Genomic DNA, 16,411 nt, shown 5'->3' on the forward strand with positions numbered 1-16,411 from the left:
AATGGTGCAGTATTAGCATATTATTATGACACTAACCAGTCTCAATCTTTTCAGAAGTTTGGATTACATGTTGAAGTAGTTATAAGGAAAGCACCAGGTGTTAGGTGAGATGGGCCAGAGTATCAGGAGAAGGAGACGCTGGAGGGGCGTGTCCACAGTGGTCACGCCTCGGAAAATATATAGCCAAGTCGTCCCCAAACTTTTTGACTCGAGGGCCACATTGGGTTATAAAATTTGGCCGAGGGGCCGGGCCAGGAAAATATGGTGTGTTTGTGTGAACGAATGAATTACTATAAATGACACGCAAGATTTGACCTGTAACTTGTAACAAAGCAACAAATGTAAGGCTCAATGTACAAATTGTTTTCCAAATGCATTAAATAATGATTAATTATCTACTGTCTTCTACTGTCCACAAGAGTCTTCTACTGTCCACTAGAGTCTTCTACTGTCCACAAGAGTCTTCTACTGTCCACTAGAGTCTTCTACTGTCCACAAGAGTCTTCTACTGTCCACAAGAGTCTTCTACTGTCCACTAGAGTCTTCTACTGTCCACAAGAGTCTTCTACTGTCCACTAGAGTCTTCTACTGTCCACTAGAGTCTTCTACTGTCCACTAGAGTCTTCTACTGTCCACAAGAGTCTTCTACTGTCCACAAGAGTCTTCTACTGTCCACAAGAGTCTTCTACTGTCCACAAGAGTCTTCTACTGTCCACAAGAGTCTTCTACTGTCCACTAGAGTCTTCTACTGTCCACAAGAGTCTTCTTCAGTGTCAAACAATTGTGCTTCCTGCTTGATTGGCCCCGGTGGCCGTTTGTGGTGAATTTTGTGCACTATGTGCGAGCAGTGTGCCGCTGCGCAGCTTAGAGGGAACAGGGCCATCTATTGGGGAAATGTGGGCATTACAGGCGAAAGGTAAAATGAACGGCCAGCCACAGTATCGTGAGTTTGAATCCCGACTCCGACATTTGCTGCATGTCCTCCTTTCCCTCTCATCATTCCCCTTCCTTTCTTTCTCATTCCATCTACTGTCTAATAGAGCCTACGGCAAAAAAAAAAAATATATATATATTTTTTAATATAACTTGGACAAGCCCAACGGGCCAGATGTGGCCCGCGGGCCGTCGTTTGGGGACCACTGATATATGGCCTTATCGGGATGTTCTTTGTCTGCTTTTATATTATTTAGGCTAATGTCTCTTTATGGTTTGCAGCGAAGGGATAGCGAGGGATTTTGTGAATAGGTCGTGTTCACATGACATAGATGTTCCTTTGTAAAAATACTACTTCCACCAATGCAACCAACTGGGCTGAGGCTAATGTTGAGCAAAATAATATGTCTGTTTGCTGTAACCCGACCGACCCGGTATAAAACTAGCCGACTGAAACTTATTGAAAATTATTTTATTTTACTAATATTTCGCCCATTCACCAACCGTTCTTTTCAAAAGCGCTGTGTAGAGTAATTTTATCGCGCTGGTGAACTTATTTTTCACCCCAAGGGACAAATAAAGCATTGCACGATGCACATGCACTTACATTTTCGGTCCTCCATATGCTTCTGTATTACACAGACCATGTAGGAGGGGGACTATATCGCCTTTTACCTGTTGTTTGCCTCTGTCATCTGCCCTCGCCACTGCTCATGCCGTTCTATGTCATGGTGTGGCTTCATGTTAAATTTGACCTGCGCTTTGCATTCTGGGAGGGAAACACGGCCCCCGCTCGCCTTAGCTACCAAAATAAAGGATAACGGCGTACAAAAGGTCGATTGAAATATATTAAAATCTGGAGATCGGGTTGATTGAGACGTTTTCCGTCATTGACTGTTGAAGGCTGACCCCTGGTCTGTTGAAGGCTGACCCCTGGACTGTTGAAGCCCGACCCCTGGACTGTTGAAGCCTGACCCCTGGTCTGTTGAAGGCTGACCCCTGGACTGTTGAAGCCCGACCCCTGGACTGTTGAAGCCCGACCCCTGGACTGTTGAAGCCTGACCCCTGGACTGTTGAAGCCTGACCCCTGGACTGTTGAAGCCTGACCCCTGGACTGTTGAAGCCTGACCCCTGGTGGTCACTCCGAGTCAAAAAATGGCGACGATTTGGATCTTTTTTTTTTTTGCCTTTAAAGTAAATAAAAATACAAATTTACAGACCAACTTGAAACCACTTGAAAAATGTTGGGTCGGGTTACAGCAAACAGACAATTTATTTGGGGCAGTCTAACAATAAGCTGTATTTTACAGCCTTTTCATGTATCTGACCAACTTTATTACCACCTGCCCCAAATCATAGATGGTTCTGATTGGTCCATATAATATAGTGTATATAGTGTATCCTTATCAAAATAGTACATCTTATTTCTAAATGAAAGTGTCTTGATGTGACTTAACCACTTTCTCTCTGGTTAAAAAGTAGGTTTTTTAATGATCTTTTTACTGTTATTTCCAACAGCACAACACTTATCTTGTCAGAGTTCATTTTCTCTAATTATCTCCAAGTATCGGCAGAGTTTTCCTGAGCGCTCGGTGCCCAATTACTGAGCTCTGAATGCAGCAGCAGTGTGGCATTCTCCTGCAGCAGCAGTGTGGCGTTCTCCTGCAGCAGCAGTGTGGCGTTCTCCTGCAGCAGCAGTGTGGCATTCTCCTGCAGCAGCAGTGTGGCGTTCTCCTGCAGCAGCAGTGTGGCGTTCTCCTGCAGCAGCAGTGTGGCGTTCTCCTGCAGCAGCAGTGTGGCGTTCTCCTGCAGCAGCAGTGTGGCGTTCTCCTGCAGCAGCAGTGTGGCGTTCTCCTGCAGCAGCAGTGTGGCGTTCTCCTGCAGCAGCAGTGTGGCGTTCTCCTGCAGCAGCAGTGTGGCGTTCTCCTGCAGCAGCAGTGTGGCGTTCTCCTGCAGCAGCAGTGTGGCGTTCTCCTGCAGCAGCAGTGTGGCGTTCTCCTGCAGCAGCAGTGTGGCGTTCTCCTGCAGCAGCAGTGTGGCGTTCTCCTGCAGCAGCAGTGTGGCGTTCTCCTGCAGCAGCAGTGTGGCGTTCTCCTGCAGCAGCAGTGTGGCGTTCTCCTGCAGCAGCAGTGTGGCGTTCTCCTGCAGCAGCAGTGTGGCGTTCTCCTGCAGCAGCAGTGTGGCGTTCTCCTGCAGCAGCAGTGTGGCGTTCTCCTGCAGCAGCAGTGTGGCGTTCTCCTGCAGCAGCAGTGTGGCGTTCTCCTGCAGCAGCAGTGTGGCGTTCTCCTGCAGCAGCAGTGTGGCGTTCTCCTGCAGTTCTGCTCTAATGATTCAGGAGGCTTTTCATGTCGTCTTCCCTGAGCAGAACGCACTAAGCCTGGTGTCACCTCCCCACTCGTCTCCCTCTGGTCTGGTCCCTCCGTGGCGACGCCCCCACACTCCTGCCTCCTCCTGCCTCCTCCTCACACTCCTGCCTCCTCCTGCCTCCTCCTCACACTCCTGCCTCCTCCTGCCTCCTCCTCACACTCCTGCCTCCTCCTGCCTCCTCCCCACACGCCTCCTCCTCACACTCCTGCCTCCTCCCCACACTCCTGCCTCCTCCCCACACGCCTCCTCCCCACACTCCTGCCTCCTCCTCACACTCCTGCCTCCTCCCCACACGCCTCCTCCTCACACTCCTGCCTCCTCCCCACACTCCTGCCTCCTCCTCACACTCCTGCCTTCTCCCCCCACTCCTGCCTCCTCCCCACACTCCTGCCTCCTCCTCACACTCCTGCCTCCTCCTCACACTCCCGCCTCCTCCTCACACTCCTGCCTCCTCCTCGCACTCCTGCCTCCTCCTCACACTCCTCCTCACACTCCTGCCTTCTCCCCCCACTCCTGCCTCCTCCCCGCACTCCTGCCTCCTCCTCACACTCCTGCCTCCTCCCCACACTCCTGCCTCCTCCTCACACTCTTGCCTCCTCCTCACACTCCTGCCTCCTTCTCACACTCCTGCCTCCTCCCCACACTCTTGCCTCCTCCTCACACTCCTGCCTCCTCCCCACACTCCTGCCACCTTCTCACACTCCTGCCTCCTCCCCACACTCCTGCCTCCTCCCCACACTCCTGCCTCCTCCCCACACTCCTGCCTCCTTCTCACACTCCTGCCTCCTCCCCACACTCCTGCCTCCTTCTCACACTCCTGCCTCCTCCCCACACTCCTGCCTCCTCCTCACACTCCTGCCTCCTCCTCACACTCCTGCCTCCTCCCCACACGCCTCCTCCTCACACTCCTGCCTCCTCCCCACACTCCTGCCTCCTCCCCACACTCCTGCCTCCTCCTCACACTCCTGCCTCCTCCTCACACTCCTGCCTCCTCCTCACACTCCTGCCTTCTCCCCCCACTCCTGCCTCCTCCCCACACTCCTGCCTCCTCCTCACACTCCTGCCTCCTCCTCACACTCCCGCCTCCTCCTCACACTCCTGCCTCCTCCCCGCACTCCTGCCTCCTCCTCACACTCCTGCCTCCTCCCCACACTCCTGGCTCCTCCCCACACTCTTGCCTCCTCCTCACACTCCTGCCTCCTCCCCACACTCCTGCCTCCTCCCCACACTCCTGCCTCCTCCCCACACTCCTGCCTCCTCCTCACACTCCTGCCTCCTCCCCACACTCCTGCCTCCTCCCCACACTCCTGCCTCCTTCTCACACTCCTGCCTCCTCCCCACACTCCTGCCTCCTCCTCTCGCTCCTGCCGTCTCCTCGCCGTGGTCACGCTCATGTCAGGGAAGGTGCCATCAATTACTCTGAGCGAGCGGTGGAGCAGGGGCAGAGCGGCTGCTTTAATTGGAGGAAATCGGTGGATGATTAGGCCAAGATGATGTAATGCCAAAGAGCAGGAGGTTTTTCCTCAGTGGAGTTGAACTGGTTCTAGAGCTTGAGTCACTAGAGTCATGTTTATTTCGGTGTGTTCATGGTGAATGTTCATTATCACAAGATGGAGGACTCTTCATGATGTAAATACACTTTAATTACACCCAAACCCCCGTGTGATTCTACTTGAGATGCACCGATTGCAAAATTCTTGGGTTAGGGTTAGATTCTAGAGCACTATAGATTCTAGAGCACTGTAGATTCTAGAGCACTGTAGATTCTAGAGCACTGTAGATTCTAGAGCACTGTAGATTCTAGTGCACTATAGATTCTAGAGCACTCGAGATTCTAGAGCACTGTAGATTCTAGAGCACTATAGATTCTAGAGCACTGTAGATTCTAGTGCACTATAGATTCTAGTGCACTATAGATTCTAGAGCTCTATAGATTCTAGAGCACTGTAGATTCTAGAGCACTGTAGATTCTAGAGCACTGTAGATTCTAGAGCACTGTAGATTCTAGAGCACTGTAGATTCTCGTGCACTGTAGATTCTAGAGCACTGTAGATTCTAGAGCACTGATGATTGTGTACATTTCTTTGAGGCTGTGGGACAGTTAAATAGTCCTGACATTAGATTGTAGTCACTCATTTCGCTGTTCGAGTCAGTAATTTAAGTTTTGTATCTACGTAATGTTTGTCTCAAATGCATCAAAGTATTTTTAAAGTCTCTTTTCAGGTGGATGAGATCTCTTGTTAGCATTAGCTCGTAGCCTAGCTCTCTGCTAGTTGAGCAGAACAACAACCCTGCCTACTTTTCTGCAGATAACTCTGAATAAACACATGAACTCGTCAAACACAAACCAGCGCAAATTATTTTGACGCATCAACTATCACCACATAGATTTTAATCGTCTCAAAGTTGTAATAACTTACCCCACAGTCCAGTCTCCTCACGGATCCTCCTCCAGGCTCGGTTCTTCTTGTGTTCCACCAAAGACACGCCATAAAGCTCCTTGTGTTGACACACTGCACTATAGTGTATCGTCTGCCATTGTTGTGGTGCCGAGGTTCTTCTCGGGCAGGGAAATGCGAGCGTCATCTCTGATTGGCTGCTGCGCCGCCTCGCCGCAGAAAAGCTGAGCAAATCTGAACTTTTTTGTGGCGAACAATTTTGAGGCATTGAAGCTTATACGTCTGTCAAAGCGTCTAGAGCGGAAAACGCAAAAGCGCCTCCGCCGCGCCGCGCTCCACGCCAAGAAAGCAGGAATCGTGCAGCAAAAACGCAGGAGGTGCTCGACGCACGTTTACATTGCTGAATGAGTCTTGCTAGTGCTACGCACCGCGCATGCGGGTCAGTTTGATTGTCCGAAAACCAGAAATTACGATTGGGGCCGATTAGACATAAAACCGGCTTTTTTAATCGGCGGCCGATTGATCGGTGCATCTCTAGATTCTACTGCCGTGTGTGATTCTACTTCTACTGCGTGTGATTCTACTGCCGTGTCTGATTCTACTGCCGTGTGTGATTCTACTGCCGTGTGTGATTCTACTGCCGTGTGTGATTCTACTTCTACTGCGTGTGATTCTACTGCCGTGTCTGATTCTACTGCCGTGTGTGATTCTACTGCCGTGTGTGATTCTACTGCCGTGTGTGATTCTACTGCCGTGTGTGATTCTACTGCCGTGTGTGATTCTACTGCCGTGTGTGATTCTACTGCCGTGTGTGATTCTACTGCCGTGTGTGATTCTACTGCTGTGTGTGATTCTACTGCCGTGTGTGATTCTACTGCCGTGTGTGATTCTACTGCCGTGTGTGATTCTACTGCCGTGTGTGATTCTACTTCTACTGCGTGTGATTCTACTGCCGTGTCTGATTCTACTGTGACCCCTGAACTTGGACCCAGGTCGCCTCCATTAGCTTCTGCAAAAGGCGTTAACTATAGTAATGTCATATTTAGCGCACCAAACGTCTTACAACTTAATCTTATATTCGTGTGCATATAACTGCTGTAATTAAGAGTGTTTACTTTACCACCATGATTAGTATTATTTTGTCTTATGTTAGCTTATTTTTTATATTTTTAATTTTTTTTTAACCTGTTAACATCCACCCGCGCGGTTTCCAAATTACAAAAGTTCTCTTACATCATGACTTTTATTTCCGTGGTCAATACCAGCAAGTTATACATAATTTTAAAGATTATTTTCTCAACAAAACGAATATGTCATTGATTTACATTGAATAATTTGCCCCAAGAAGCAATTACCAATAGTTTGTGAGAAAGTCTCAACTTTTATTTATGACGGACGAAACGGCTTTAATTCTGTACATTCTTGTACTCAGTCTGTCCGTAAGGAATCATTGAACAACAATATCCACTTGTATTTTTACTGAAGTTATCCGAGATATTGTCAAGTAAACAAAGTGTTCTTCAGTGAAAATATTCACATGAGGCGCATTTCTCCGTCCATAACAAATGACCTGTTTGACTTATAAGATGCTGTTTGGCATCGATCTTTTCTTCAGACTGTTAGCTACAGAATGAGACCATCCGCCTCCGACGCACGCATCCATCTTGTTGACATCCACATAGTGCTAGCATGCGGTGACGTAGAAGACTTTGACATATTATTCTAGCCAATAAGAATACCTTTAGAATGCGGGTTTATTCACACAGAATCCTCTATATTCTCGTGCGTAAAGGCTGTCAGAGCCTAGAAGCATCACGTTTTCTGATTTTATTAACCTTTTGGACGTGCATTTTGTTAGATATATGTATTATTATACCAATACTAATATAAAATAAAAATATAATTTATTTATTTTTTCACCTCTATATGGGAAATTCATGGGTAAACTCATATTTACACATTTTCACATACATTGTTTTTAGCAGTTATAATAGGTATTAGTGGCCTACAAAACATCAAAATGTATGTTTTATGATCATAGAGGAGCTAAAATTGTAATAAAACAGTTTGGCACAGTTGGCACATATTTGGATCACTTGTTCCGATTATACTTTTTGATACAAAAAGGTCAACAGCACCAAAATGCCTGTTCCTAGAGATCTGAAACTTTACACAGTTGTTGTCAACAAGATAAACATCATGTGCAGTGAACAGCATATGCACACAATGAAGTATGTCATGCTCAGGACCATTACAAATTGACAATATTCAGGCAAGACTAAAAAGGATGTTTTGTTTATGTTTGGGCCTCTGTAGTGTAAGTTCTGAAGCCCTGACAGTGTTCATGTGCACATCTGCAGAAACTAGAAGGCCTAAGCTTTCTAATGATGCATCACACATGCATGTGGGCTGTAAGATCCTCTTTTAATAAGCAATGCCTTTTGGGTCCATCCATTGTGCACAGGGCGGAATAGGCGGATGGTAACAGGTTAATTTTCTGTATTCCCTATTAAGAATGAGAGGTTCTGTCCATAGGAGTTTTGTTTTATAAGAGTTTTTTTCGATTCCCGGACCAGACCAACATCACATGATCTCTCTGGGTGGAGTCTGCATGTCCTCCCCGTGTTACCGTGGGTTCTCTCTGGGTTCTCCGGCTTCCTCCCACCGTCCAAAGACATGCATGTGTTAGGCAAAATTGACTCTAAATTGGCCATAGTGAACTGTCTGTACTGTCTATGTCTCTGTGTTGGCCCTGCGACAAGTTGGCCACTGTCCAGGGTGTACCCCGCCTAAGGCCCGAAGTCACTGGGATAGGCTCCAGTCACCCGCGACCCCAAAAGGGAACAAGCGGTAGAAAATGGATGGAAGAGTTTTTTTTTCTATTAAGAGTGTCATCTGTTCTTTTCTTCTGTATCTACTTGCGTTGCAACACCGAAATTTCCCCATTGTGTGGAAAAATAAAGGCATATCTTATCTTACGATGGATTGTAAAATAAAGGGTTTGTTTGTGTCCTTAATGGCTGCTTTGGGCAGCGCGATCTGCCTTTTGCCCGGCGACCAAAAATAGATGTGTGGATTGTCTAATAAAGTCAGCGACTGCAGTTAAGAGGCTTTAGAAGGAGGTGTGACATGTGGGCAGAGCTGAAGTTGATTAAAATGTGTTTGAGTTGAATGGGGCCAGTTACTTCCAATAATCTAAAACATTTTGGTGGAAAGTTGTTCATTGGCCAATGTCTCGTGAGACTCCAAAATCAGCTGGTTTCATCAGCAACTGATAAATCACTCGGGCCCTAATTATGACAGTGTGTTATGTTCTATGATAGAACATCTTGTTTTGTAGTAACAGATACTACAGTGTATGTGTGTACAAGCCTGTTCAAAGTGAGACCAGACCTGCTCTTGTGTAAAGTTAGTGGAACGTCGGGCCCTTTGGACCCCGGCCCTTGATACGTTGTTATTCTCGTGCTTTTGTTTATTTATTCATGACTAAATCTGTGGAGGCGATGCATTCCAGACGCTCTCTCCTGCAGCACTTACAGCACTTCCTCTGCGTGTGTCGCTCTCAGAACACATCTGCGTGTGTGTTTACAGCTCTGTGTGTGTTTTTGTGCAGATGGAGTCTCCTGTGTCCACGCCGGCCCCTCCCCCGCTCCACCTCCTGTCCGCCGGGGTGGGCAGCTCCGACATCTCGTCCCCGTGTGAGCAGATCATGGTCCGGTCGCGCTCGGTGGCGGTCAACACGTCGGATGTGTCGCTGTCCACGGAGCCCGAGTGCCTGGGCCCCTGTGAGCCCGGCACCAGCGTCAACCTGGAGGGCATCGTGTGGCAGGAGACGGAGGACGGTGAGTACAAGCACCTGTCAAGCACCTGTGATAGTAATAGTTGTTCAGTCCATGTGTCCCATATGTACATTTATAATGACACTATTGCCAGCAGAGGACAGAAGGTTTTATGTGTGTGTTTGGCCCCAGTCTGGAGCTGGAGGAAGACAGGGCCTTGTTTGATCTGGAGCGTGTCATATGTAGAGTGACCCGAGGCTGTACAGTTCAATAGTTTGTATTAGGGCTGGGTATTGCCTAGTACCTCGCGATACAATACTGATCCCGATACAGCAAATTTGATACAATACACATCCTGATTCATGAATATCCATTGATTAAGTAGAATAACAAAATGCATTAGAATGTCATGGTCACACTGTCCTCAGATCAGAAGACAACTGTCCCATGATGAAGTCACATGTTCAGCTCCTCAGACTCAGCCTGATGCATCAGTCTGGAGGTTCAGAAGTCACGATGCACATCTCTGTATCGATACACGTATTGCCAAGACGTACATCACAATATCACGATATCGATATATTGAGCTCAGCCCTAGTTTGTATCGTCCGTTAACCATTAGGGCTGAAAATTACAGTAATATTCATAGTTGGAAAATGTTAGGCATGAATGAGTCTGAACTTCGAATGAAGGCTTCTCAAGGTCGTCTCTGAACAAGGGCTGGTTATGGTTATTGTGTCTCTGCCCTCGCTCGGCGCGCTGTTCTCACAAACACAGAGGAGGAAGTACCACGTGCGGAGGAGAGTTTGTTGCCGTGGACAGTTTGAGAAGAGTCATTTGATGCTCACATTTGTCGGCGTGACGTTGTGGAGATGCAGTGCAGATACACAGGACGTGTCTGAGAAGCAGCTTTAATGTTGTTTTTGAGCTGTTGAATCTGTCAATTTCACATCGAGACTGATGGAGAAACGTATGATGCGTGTTTATGATTCGTGACATTTAAGGATCGCAGTGCATCGTTTCACACGGGTCGTAAGACCAAACTGCAAGTTTATTTGGTAATATAAGTAAGACATTTTTATATAAAAGTCAATGACTGACATTCAGAATTAAAGATGAAAGATTCACAAAAATTCTTATGGGGAAATTTCCAGAATTTGCTGCCCCTTTCCAACCCCATCAACGATTATATTATGACGATGATATTCTAATCGTCGACTATGATCATTCTGAGGATCCTTTGTTGCCCTAGTAGAGGAATTGAACTGTTCAGACGTAATATTCAAGCTTCTTGGGATGTGTCGGAGACCTACTGGTAACTCCAGAGCTACCAGATGGAGAACCCCCGTTTATGGACTTAAAAATATGGAGGAACCCTTCTTTGAGACTGCTTGAATATGCAAGTTTACCCAAACACTTCAAAGTGGGGACAGAAAGATGTGATGCTGGTGCGGTTCAGGACCTGTGCAGGTCACGTCCAGATGCTTTTGACAAACGCCACGTGAGAGAACGCTCGACTAATGATCTGGAAGCCGCACCAGACTTCAAAGTTCTTCCCTGAGACCCGCAGCCTCAGCGGTCAGTGCTCAGCGGTCAGGGCTCAGCGGTCAGTGCCCAGCGGTCAGTGCTCAGCGGTCATTGTAACAAGACGTATTGATATGAAACACTTTCTAAATCTCGCGGATCATGAAACGGACCTGGACCGGACTGAGTGGACTGGACTCCAGGCGTTTCACGTACATTAGATAAACTAATGCTGCTCTGTATTCGATGTTTGCTTGGCATTTGAGTCTGAATCTTTTGAACTTTTCTACTTTGACACTTCTGTAACTATTTGGTTGCTTCCCAAATTGCCCTGTTCGCTTGGTAAACCTAAACTTATTTTCTAAAGCCTGTGCGACTGCTAAATGGAGAACCCTGCTGTCATGCAGCATGTGGAGTGTTTCTTACTTAACCTGGAATCTGAGCCGCAGCTGTCTGTGGCACAGTGTTGTAGCAGCACGAGCGGCGCTGGTAGCATTGGTAAGAATAGCAGTTGGCAGGCACTTTTGAGGTGGCCTTGATCAGTTTCTGCTCTGGAGTATGCAGCAGACGCCTGGACAACACGCCCTGTCCCGCTCTGCTGACCCTCTCCATGCTCCCTCCTGCTCCGCCGCTGAAGCCGGCTGGGAGCAGGAGTTTGGCTGCGTTCCCGCTGCGCATTCCATGTGTAACCCAAGATGCTTGACTATTCCTGCCTTTGATGGAGAGCGCGTCAGCCCAAATTGAATTTAGAGATGTTTCAGTCGCACTAGCAGGTCGTGCTCATGCGTCTCCCGGTTTTCTCTCCTTCACTCTTTGTCTTTCCCCTCGTTACAATTACGTGCTCGTCAAGAAAACCAGATCATTGGTCAAGTCCCATCTTAACTGTAGCCTTCAGAGGACGCTGCCCCTGAACTGGGACACTGCCTTAAATGATACAATAGTTATGATTTGAAAATAAATATGACCTGATAACACCTTTATTTTGGTGAGTGATCAGTTGAACAGTGTGAACCAGCCCTGTCACTCGCACTGAAGCACTTCTACTGCGCGCTTAGAGCCGCTGAAGTCTGCACTTTGTCCCAGTTCTTAGAATGTTTTAATCCTTCACCTCGGTCTTCTCACGAGAGTGTGGAGCCATGCGGACCGCCTTCAATTACATCCCCCACAATGCATTTCACTGTAATGTTTTCAATCGGTCCAGAGCTTCTGCCTTAGCGTCTTAGCAGCTAGCGCTAACAGGAAACAATGGAAAGGATTGTCGTAACAGTTTCATGTTTTTCTTATCATGATATGGTAAATAATTATCATAGTTTTCAGTTAAAGGGGCAATGGACGATTTTTCGGCGATTTGAGAACGCAGGCGGAAGTGCGCATGCCACTCCCCCGTGCACATGCCACTCCCCCGTGCTCATGCCACTCCCCCGTGCTCATGCCACTCCCCCGTGCTCATGCCTCTCCCCCGTGCACATGCCACTCCCCCGTGCACATGCCACTCCCCCGTGCACATGCCACTCCCCCGTGCACATGCCACTCCCCCGTGCTCATGCCACTCCCCCGTGCTCATGCCACTCCCCCGTGCACATGCCACTCCCCCGTGCTCATGCCTCTCCCCCGTGCACATGCCACTCCCCCGTGCACATGCCACTCCCCCGTGCACATGCCACTCCCCCGTGCACATGCCACTCCCCCGTGCTCATGCCACTCCCCCGTGCTCATGCCACTCCCCCGTGCACATGCCACTCCCCCGTGCTCATGCCTCTCCCCCGTGCACATGCCACTCCCCCGTGCACATGCCACTCCCCCGTGCACATGCCACTCCCCCGTGCTCATGCCACTCCCCCGTGCACATGCCACTCCCCCGTGCTCATGCCTCTCCCCCGTGCTCATGCCTCTCCCCCGTGCACATGCCACTCCCCCGTGCACATGCCACTCCCCCGTGCACATGCCACTCCCCCGTGCTCATGCCACTCCCCCGTGCACATGCCACTCCCCCGTGCACATGCCACTCCCCCGTGCTCATGCCACTCCCCCGTGCTCATGCCACTCCCCCGTGCACATGCCACTCCCCCGTGCACATGCCACTCCCCCGTGCTCATGCCACTCCCCCGTGCACATGCCACTCCCCCGTGCACATGCCACTCTTATACAACACACATGTGCGTTTGTTTATTAGCGCGACGGATCACATCATCTCTCTCGTCTCCTGTAGATTTAGATTTAGTCTTCTTCTGAGTCAGCTCGAACTGTCTTTCTCCGTCTTCATTTTGTCCCGTACACTGAGGGAACTATATTATGATAGATCAATGCGCTTAGACACGCGGAAACGTGCTGCTCTCGGGGGACGAGCGGCTGCAGGTGAGCGGTTTTATGATTGATACGTGGCAGGACTAATTGGCAGTCCACGCCACCAGGAAATAAAAAAATCGTCCATTCAACCTTGAAGTTGCTGTTTGTGAAGAAAATCGGACCAAGAAAAAGTTGAAAATTACTGGAAGTTCTAGTACAGAATCCCTGTGTCAAAAAGTGCCATTCCATCAAAAATGCAGAGACAATTTACACACAACGTTCACCTTTTTGGTGACGTGTTGTCAGGTTTGATTATTTGTCAAATCATAAAGATTCTATGGTTTAAATGGACTTTGGCCCTTGTTTACAATCTGGTGGCTAAGAAACGGTTGTGAAATTACTTCTGTTATGATTGCTGGCCATGTTAAACCAGGAAGTGACATTATAAACGTCACCAAAATGACCACATGGAGAAAAACAGGCAAAAATGTTAAATGGTAAAGTCTTAAACATAATCATTCTTTTTGAAAAGTGTCATATCGACTTTATAGACTGTTTTGTTCTCTGTGCAGCACTTGGGAGACTTTGTGTTGGTAAAATGTGCTGTACAAATAAAGTTGGATTGGATTAAACTGATGATATTTTTAATACATCTTTGATTGTGGCCAATTCAAAGCTCTCGCTCTGGGGCAGATACTTTTTACTCCCTAGTTCCACTCTGTGACATAAAACATACCCGGAAATGCAGTGCACACTGCACACTGCACACTGCACACTGCACACTGCACACTGCACACTGCACACTGCACACTGCAGACTGCACACTGCACACTGCACACTGCAGACTGCACACTGCACACTGCACACTGCAGACTGCACACTGCACACTGCACACTGCAGACTGCAGACTGCACACTGCACACTGCACACTGCACACTGCAGACTGCACACTGCACACTGCAGACTGTACACTACCGTATTTTGTGCACGAAAAGGCGCACCGGATTATTAAGCGCACCATCAGCTATCTGTGTACCATGTGTCCTGGTCCATACATAAAGTGCATAAGATAAACAAAACAGACAGATAAGTCAGAGTCAGTTGAGCTTAATGAAACGTGTTCAACTCATTCAGATCAACATTGTTCAACATCAAAACACACTCTGCTATCGCTAACAGACACGTTAGCATATTCACAACAACTCCCAGCCTCGTTCAGTTGCAACATGTAAAATACAACACAATACACTCACTTTTTCAGTTCATTCCTCGTCATCAAATCCTTCAAATGCGTCAAAGTACATCCCGCACAGCTGTGACCAGACGTCCCGATTGACCTGGGACAGCCCCGATTGTTTACGTCCTGTGTCCCGGTTTAATGTCTGCTGGGGCGCATAATGGTAAAAGCAGCCAAAGCGCCGATAGTGCTCCGTGCTAAAATCTCTTTGGTCAGTGTGATCCCGCCTCTCGGATCCACACGGAGGTTCAGTGATGATTCTGACCACAGTTGACTGATAGTTTAGCCCGTAAGAGCATTTCTAATAATATAAGAGTTCCAATGGTCTCTAGGCAGCAGCCATCTTGGGCCAAGATTATTGGGGTCCTTTATTTACCGGTAGGTGTCTGCGTTGGGCCTGACGTGCGCTGCGTGTAGGTCATGGTATAGGTAGACTACTGTTCCCAGAATGCTTTGCACACATGTTGTTGGGACTTCCGGTTCCGGAGTACTGTAAATTAAGTCGCGCATCGGCGTCTCGTGTCCCAAATCTTCTTTATACACCGTGTACCACACAAAATATTTTCGCGGTCAGTAAGCACAACCAGAAATAAACCATATATTATGCGCACGGGCGGCTTTTGAGGACGTTAAAGACTTTTACGTGCGCTTATAGTGCGGAAAATACGGTGCACACTATACACTGCATACTGGATACTACACACTGCACATTACACACTACACACACTACACACTACGCACACTATACACTGCACACTACGCACTGCACACTGCACACTGCGCACTACGCACTGCGCACACTACGCACTGCACACTACACTGCACACTATACACTACAGTGATCCCTCGCTATATGGCGGTTCACTTTTCACGCTCTCGCTGCTTCATGGATTTTCATCATGCATTGTGTTCTGCATTCTGATTGGCTAAACAGTTTCTCCGTGTCTTCTCTACCTGTGTCAATAACGTTATGGATTCATATGGACACGTACGTAAAACCACTTGCCAAATTGAAGTTTGCGAGGCCGGTGAGAACGGCGCGTGAGCTTCAATGTTTTATGGAGTATTTCATTCTATAATAACTGTAAAAAAATAAAGGTTTCTACTTCGCGGATTTCGACTCCCGCGGGTTCTTCTTGGAACGTCACCCCCGTGATAAACGAGGAATCACTGTATACACTGCAGACTATACACATACAATATACAATAGCACAAATACACATTTTCTCTCCTGTTCTCTCAAACCACTCTCCCCCTTTCTCTCTCACTCCCCCCTCCAACCTCTCTCTCTCCCTCCCTGTCTCTCTCTCCCTCCCTCCCTGTCTCTCTCTCTCCCTCCCTGTCTCTCTCTCTCCCTCCCTGTCTCTCTCTCTCCCTCCCTGTCTCTCTCTCCCTGTCTCTCTCTCCCTGTCTCTCTCTCTCCCTCCCTGTCTCTCTCTCTCTCCCTCCCTGTCTCTCTCTCTCTCCCTCCCTGTCTCTCTCTCTCTCCCTCCCTGTCTCTCTCTCTCTCCCTCCCTGTCTCTCTCTCTCTCTCTCCCTCCCTGTCTCTCTCTCTCTCTCTCCCTGTCTCTCTCTCTCCCTCCCTGTCTCTCTCTCTCTCCCTCCCTGTCTCTCTCTCTCTCCCTCCCTGTCTTTCTCTCCCTCCCTGTCTCTCTCTCCCTCCCTGTCTCTGTCTCTGTCTCTGTCTCTGTCTCTGTCTCTCTCTCTCTCTCTCTCTCTCTCTCTCTCTCTCTCTCTCTCTCCCTCCCTGTCTCCCTCCCTCCCTGTCTCCCTCTCTCCCTCCCTGTCTCTCTCTCTCTCTCTCTCTCCCTCCCTGTCTCCCTCCCTCCCTGTCTCTCTCTCTCTCCCTCCCTGTCTCTCTCTCCCTCTCTCTCTCTCTCTCTCTC

General features: G+C 48.5%; 1 protein-coding gene across 3 annotated transcripts in view; it reads left to right on the plus strand.

Moving 5' to 3' along the window:
* The window catches only part of znf609b (zinc finger protein 609b), a 163,207-nt gene that overhangs the window by 94,191 nt on the left and 52,605 nt on the right, over window positions 1-16,411 (plus strand). For all 3 annotated transcript variants that reach the window (XM_072464893.1, XM_072464895.1, XM_072464894.1), the window contains exon 3: window positions 9,313-9,541. In XM_072464893.1, coding sequence (XP_072320994.1) covers window positions 9,313-9,541 — 229 coding nt within the window. The remainder of the gene's footprint in view (window positions 1-9,312; window positions 9,542-16,411) is intronic.

The sequence above is a fragment of the Eucyclogobius newberryi genome, unplaced genomic scaffold (genome assembly GCF_026437365.1).
Source record: "Eucyclogobius newberryi isolate DKJ021-1_F unplaced genomic scaffold, fEucNew1.0.hap1 SCAF_5, whole genome shotgun sequence".
NCBI lineage: Eukaryota > Metazoa > Chordata > Actinopteri > Gobiiformes > Gobiidae > Eucyclogobius > Eucyclogobius newberryi.